General features: G+C 40.9%; 1 protein-coding gene across 1 annotated transcript in view; it reads left to right on the forward strand.

Moving 5' to 3' along the window:
• snrpd1 (small nuclear ribonucleoprotein D1 polypeptide) overlaps positions 1 to 6013 on the forward strand; it is a 10116-nt gene extending 4103 nt beyond the window's left edge. Inside the window, exons 2-4 of the mRNA XM_048618642.1 lie at positions 3389 to 3465; positions 4391 to 4582; positions 5830 to 6013. Of these exons, the coding sequence (XP_048474599.1) occupies positions 3389 to 3465; positions 4391 to 4582; positions 5830 to 5906 (346 nt within the window). The 3' untranslated portion in view covers positions 5907 to 6013. The remainder of the gene's footprint in view (positions 1 to 3388; positions 3466 to 4390; positions 4583 to 5829) is intronic.
• The last annotated feature ends 760 nt before the right edge of the window (positions 6014 to 6773 follow it).

The raw sequence follows: 6773 nt of genomic DNA on the forward strand, positions 1-6773 counted from the left end.
CTCAGATTCTCCAGCATCTGCAGGTCCTACTGTCTCCTATGCTTTTCAAGCCTGCTTTGCTGTTCAGTATGATCATGGCTGATCCTTGAACTCAGAGGCACATCCCGGTTTCTCACCATACTGTTGATGCATTTAATATCAAAGCATTTATCAATCAGTTATGTTGTGGAAATGCATGGCTTCAATCTACTCTGAAGGATCTATTAGAATTTGCCTTAAGAGATCTCAGGCTTTTCCACTATTTGATAGGATGTAGATGTCAGCCAGACTCTTACACCTAACTTAGTTAAACCATGGCTAAAAGGCCCTCATTCCTTTTGTTAATAAATGTTTTTTGAAGCAGTTTGATATATTTGGGTATCTTTCCTGCTGCTTGCTAGAGAAAGTAAGCCCAAGGGTCTGTGGTTAGAGCCCAAACTTAATTGATGTGAATTGGTTGTCGCAGATTGTTCTGAGGCTGGATTCGCCTAAAGTAGGCAACTTGTTTGCAAAATCAGGGCTGCTTACCCTCAGATTTCAGAGTCCATGGATGATAATTGAAGAACAATTGTGAGTGGTATTCCTGAAGATTGACCACCAGTTCTCAGTATCCCATAATACTCTACTTTGTATACAGAGCGTGCAGCACAGGGATCCATTCGGCTCATTGTTTCTGTGCCAACCCTTTAAAAGAGCTATCCAATTAGTCTCCTCTTTCTCCATAACTCTGCAAATTCCCGCTTTTCTCGTATTTATCCCATTTCCTTTGAACTGCCCCATCAGTTCAACTAGATTCCAAATTGCAGTGCACTGCACTTGTTAATATTTTTCCTCATTTTGCCAATTATCTCCGATCTGTGTCTGAGTCTTACTGACATTTGGCCGCTAGAAGCAGTTTTTCCCTTTTAAAACTATACATGATCTTTATTGAATCTTCTCATAGCCTCCCCAACACTCCAGGCAAACCATCCCTGCCTCATTACTTTCGCATAACTGTGCGTCCCTTTCTGGTAAATTTTCACTGACCACTCTCCATTGTCTTGGCAGTTTCCTAAAATGTATCATGCTGTGGAAATCATAATAATCCGGCTCAGCCCAGCCAGTGTTTTGTATGTTTATCATAACTTGCTTGATTTTGCACCCTGCCTGTGCAAAAACAAGGATCCCGTTTACTTTCTGAGCAGTCTTTTCCACCTATTTTTGAAGATCTGCACAAATAATTCCCCAAGTTTGTCAAACCCCGCACTCTTATACCATTTATCTTATATTGCTATTTCTCATTCTTCATCTGATAATGTAACGCTTCACTTTTCTTTGTTAAATTTCATCTGTTTGCTTCCTAAGTTGATCTGAAGTCTGTAATTAGTCAATGTTGACTACGTTTCTGAATTATGTGTTCCCTGCAAACTATGGAATTATCCTGAGTACCCAGCTCATTAGTATATATGAAAAGGAGCACTGCTGCTGACGTTCATTGGCTTTGAGGGAACGTCAGTGTTCTCTCTGGACCTGAAAAGCAACTGTTTACCATTACTCCCTGTTTTCTGTTCTTTAGCCAGTTTTATACGCACATAATCCGTTCATCTCTTGGGCTTTAATTTTGCTGACAAGTTGATTATTTAGCCAATCTGGTTCAAATTCCTTTTCGACTCCCAGTCCTGTTGAGTATTTTTGAGGTTGCTTTTTTCTGGGCTTTTTCCACAATCTAAGGCATTGAATTATATCCTGTCCAAATGAACTATTATGCAGCTGTATAACTTATGCATCCTTCCAAATGTCAACTGCATTTAGATCGGGATTTATGCACAAATCAACATGAAGTAAGGCACAAAAGGATACTGTATATTTAAAAAAAAACCCACGTCAGCAGTATTTGAATAAAAGTACGTGATTAGTTTTTGATTGCGCAGACTGGAATTTCAGAATTTGAGACTTTAACAAGTATCCAGCTGTGTTTCTTTAAAATCTTATGAGCAGGCAAATGCCATTTGTACATAAGACATTGCCCATGTTCTGCTAGGCCAGAATAAAACTCTTGTTCAGCATGAGTGTTTCTCTAACTCTGGGCTTCATACTTTAGGAAGGGCATGCACACTTTTCAAAGGGTCCAAAAGAGGTTTAATCAGTACTGGATTAGATCATTTAGCCCATTGGGCCTGTCCCACCATTCCAGATAACGTCTGATCATCTCCTCTGTCATTTTCCTGCACTATATCTCCAATTCCTTAATGTTATTAATCTCCAGAAGCCTGTTGATTTCTGTGTTCAATCTGCTTAATGATTGAGCTTCCACAGTCCTCTTAAGCGGAGAATTCCAAAGATTCATTGCCTCTGAGTGAATCTTCTTATCTCCATTGTAAATGGCCTGTCACGGATACGATCTTCTCTATATCCATCCTGTCCTGCCTTGTAAAAACTGTGTTCAATGAAATTACCTCTCATTCTTTAAAACTTTAAAAGAAAATACAGTCCAGTCTTCTCAATGTGTCCTCATAAAATAATTCCACTTTCCCAGGGATTAATCTCTGTTGCATTCCCTCCCTCACAAGTATGCCCTTCTTTTGATGAGGAAAACAAATCTGTGTAAACTACTCCAAATGAGGTCTCCTGAAGGATCAATACAACTGTAGCCAAGGCATCTTCTGTATGCAAATCCCCATGCAAAGACAAAAATTAATGAGATTGCTCCGATATGTTAGGGGGTACCTCTGTGGCAGGGACACTTGAAACTCTCCTTGGAGCTATGAAGAAATTCAGTAGAGGTTTTTAAGATGGAGAATAATATGGGAAGAATAAAGAGGAATTGTTTCCAATGACTGAAGGGTTGATAACCAGAGGATAAGATTCAACAAGATTAGCAGAAGAACCAGTGGCAATACACAAATTTTATTTTTTAACGTAACAAATGGTTAGGTGATGGCCAGTGGATTTATCACTAGACTATTAATCCAGATTCCCGGGAATTTGAATTCAGTAAAAATCCAGAATTAAGAGTCTTACGATTACCATTGTTGATTGTCAGGAAGACTTTAGGGAAGGAAACTGTCACCCTCACCTAGTCTGGTCTACATGTGACTCCAGACCCAGAGTAATGTGGTTGGCTCTTAACTGCTCTGTGGGCAGTAAAAATGCTGGCCGAGTTAACAGCGTCCAAATCTGGTGAATGAGTTTTTTAAAAAATTGAAAAGTGTGGTTTGATCGGCTGGTTGTTACAGAATTACTGTCTTTCAAAACAGAAAAGGAGAGGGGATGAGGATGAACAGGATTGCTATTGGAAAGAGCTGATGCAAACCTAATAGACTGAAGAGTGCCCCTTCTGTGATGTACCATTCTGTATGTACTATCCTGTACTATTGTTAATGTATTATTCATGATTTTCTAATGTTTCAATGGGAATATCTTTGCACAGATTTCTGATGAAATTGAGCCACGAGACTGTGACCATTGAGTTGAAAAATGGAACCCAGGTACACGGCACTATCACAGGTAAATGGGAACACAAAACTTGTCTCTTCATAGTTGGTTTAAAGTAGTGTTAAGATTTAGCAAATAAACTTTTAACCTGACATCTTAGTGATCAATCTGAAACTCCTGTGGTGGTGTTATTCATAAAGTGCTGTGTTTGCACTCCCTGCAAATGATTTTAAAGAAACAGGCTATGAGTTGGGAGGTTGGAATGCATTGTCTGATAGGACAGTGGAAACATATTCAATTGTAGCTTTTAAAAAGGAATTGGATAATTATTTTGAAAGAGAAAAATTTGCAGGAAAATAGGTGTGGGACTAACTAGGTTGCTTTTTAATGGATCCCGCTGAAAAAACAGACATGCATTCTAACCCCACTTTCCAGGATATGGTCCATAGCCTTGCAGGTTACAGTGCCTCAGGTGCAGATCCAGTTCCTTTTAAATGAGTTGAGGGTCTCTGCCTCAACCACCAAAGTGGGCAGTGAACTCCAGACACCCACCATCCTCTGGATGAAAGGGTTTTTCCTCATGTCCCTTCTAATCCTTCTAGTCACTTTAAGATTTTAAAATTGACCTCTGCGTGAGGGGAAACTAGCCTTTCCTGTCCACTTTACCCAAGCCCCTCGATATTTTTATACACCTTGATTAATTCACTGCTCAGCCTCCTCTGTTCTAAGGAAATCAGCTAAAGACTATCCGATCTTCCATCGTAGCTGCAATTGTCAAACTCTGCCAACATTTCTTATCAACTCCTCTGTACTCTATAGAGCAGTTCTGTTCCTCCTGTATTCTGGTTATCTTTGTGTACCTTCCTAAGGGCACTTAGTGATGGGCGATTAATGCCAGCGGCTCCCACATCCCATAAAAGAATAGGTTTTTTTTCAAGAAGCAAAATGACTGCAACGGCTTGATGCAAGGCATTTCATGGTTTGATTTCTCCTCTAGGCGTGGATGTCAGTATGAATACTCACCTGAAAGCTGTGAAGATGACATTAAAGAACAGAGAACCTGTACAGCTTGAGACACTGAGTATCCGAGGAAACAACATTCGCTACTTTGTTCTCCCAGACAGCTTACCGTTGGACACGTTGCTAGTTGACGTTGAGCCCAAAGTCAAATCAAAAAAGAGAGAAGCAGGTATGGCATTTTCTGAGTGGGTTGCTGGGATGTTTTAGTCTAATTATTAAATTATCTTCCAAACAATGTCTTATTTTGGGGGCCGGATAATTTTGTCTGAGTAGTATCCAGCTCACTGGTTATTCTCTTCAGTCCCTTGCTCACCTGGTCTGGCCACTAATTTACAGTCGGCTGTTGGTTTTTAGAGCCTTTTTCCTTTTCAGTGGGGCTGTGTTGAGAATCTCATAGTCCAGAGATTGTGAAGTACACTCATTTGTCGGCATCTGGATTATAATCTGACCCAAACTAACCAGCTGTTGTGCATCTTATTTTTAAGAGTCTGTGCAGTTAACTTTAACTCACCTTGCCAGAGTCTTGAGAGCATAAGATGGGAACTAGGAGTAGGAGTAGCCCCTTGAGCCTGTTCAGTGAGTCGTTGCTAGCAGGAAAGATGAAAATAGTGCAGGAGCACTGAGGAATGGTTCCTTAAGGCTGGGTGTAAAGCATTTGAAGTTTTAGATTGTATCTAATCCACGTGTAAAATCAGGGACAAAAACAGAAGTTGCTGGAAAAGCTCAGCAGGTCTGGCAGCATCTGTGGAGGGAAATTGGAGTTAACTCAGTTCTGAGGAAGGGTCACTGGACCCGAAACGTTAACTCTTGATTTCTCTCCACAGATGCTGCCAGGCTTGCTGAGCTTTTCCAGCAATTTCTGTTTTTGTATCTGATTTACGGCATCAGCAGTTCTTTTGGTTTTTATTTAAAATTGGGGAATCACATCTGGCACTTGATTTCACAAATGGTGAGAAAGCCCCACAATATTTGAGAAATAGGATAGCACAGTGTCTCACTGGTTAGCTCTGCTGCCTCATAGCACCAGGGACCTGGGTTCGATGCCAGCCTTGGGCGACTCTATGTGGAGTTTGCACATTTCCCCCGTGTCTGCATGGGTTTCCTCTGGGTACTCCAGTTTCCTCCTACAGTCCTTAATTGTGCAGGTTAGGTGGATTGGCCATGGGATATGCAGGATTACAGGGATAGGGTAGGGGCTTGGGTCTGGATGGGATGCTGTTCGTTGTGGACTTGATGGGCTGAATGGCCTGTGTTGTAAGGATTCTATGAAATTCACACAATCTTGTGCATTTGTCAAGGAACTAGTTGAGTGTTAACTTTTCTGTGATACTTTCTTACTGTTGCAGAATATCATTGCAATATGATTTTATTAGATTCTGGTCCATTAACCTTTTATCTCTCTGATTTAACCAATAGTTGCTGGCCGGGGCCGAGGGAGAGGTCGAGGCAGGGGAAGAGGACGTGGGAGAGGCCGAGGAGGACCAAGGCGATAATGTTTTGTTCTGCTTTGTGGAGACATTTGCAGTTGATGTTTGTACAAGTTTTGTTTACTGGAGGAATTTTGCATTATTTTTGTTTTTAATAAACTTAATTCATTTGATTTTGTTTTCCACTGTTACGTTCTATTGATGGCACCATTAAATACTGCAACATTAAAAAAAAAATTTCCTTTTAGCCTAATCTTTGTTTTAAGCCTTAATCCTCCTGCATTATCCTGTTGGTTGGTAGCAAACTCTAAATTCATCTTTCTTAAATTTGTCAAGAAGTGATTGAAGTGGCCTGCTTATTACATTAGAACATAAGGTATTGGAGCAGGAGTAGACCATTTGGCCCCTCCTAGCTGCTTCAGTACAATAGTGACATCATCGCCATCAGCTGCTTTTTCCCCTGACCCTTGATTCCACAAGAGACCAAAAATCTATTTTTTTTTCCTTTATTCATTCTCAGGATGAGGGCATCACTGGCCAGGCAGCATTTATTGCCCATCCCTAATTGCCCAGAGGGCACTTAGGAGTCAACCACATTGCTGTGGGTCTGGAGTCACATGTAGGCCAAACCTGGTAAGGATGGCAGATTTCCTTCGCTAAAGGACATTAGTGAACCAGATGGGTTTTTCCCGACAATCAACAATGGATTCACAGTCATCATTAGATTCTTAATTCCAGATATTTGTTGAATTCAAATTCCACCATCTGCCGTGGCAGGATTTGAACCCGGGATGCCTGAGCGTTATCTGGGTCTCTGGAGTAACAGTCTAATGATATGCGACTAGGCCATCACCTCCCCCAATCTCTCATCCATAACTAATTCCATTTCTGTCTGTAGCACATTCAAGAGAAAGAGAGAGTTCCACAAATTTG

This window comes from Rhincodon typus, chromosome 2 (genome assembly GCF_021869965.1).
Source record: "Rhincodon typus isolate 14 chromosome 2, sRhiTyp1.1, whole genome shotgun sequence".
In the NCBI taxonomy this organism is placed as follows: domain Eukaryota; kingdom Metazoa; phylum Chordata; class Chondrichthyes; order Orectolobiformes; family Rhincodontidae; genus Rhincodon; species Rhincodon typus.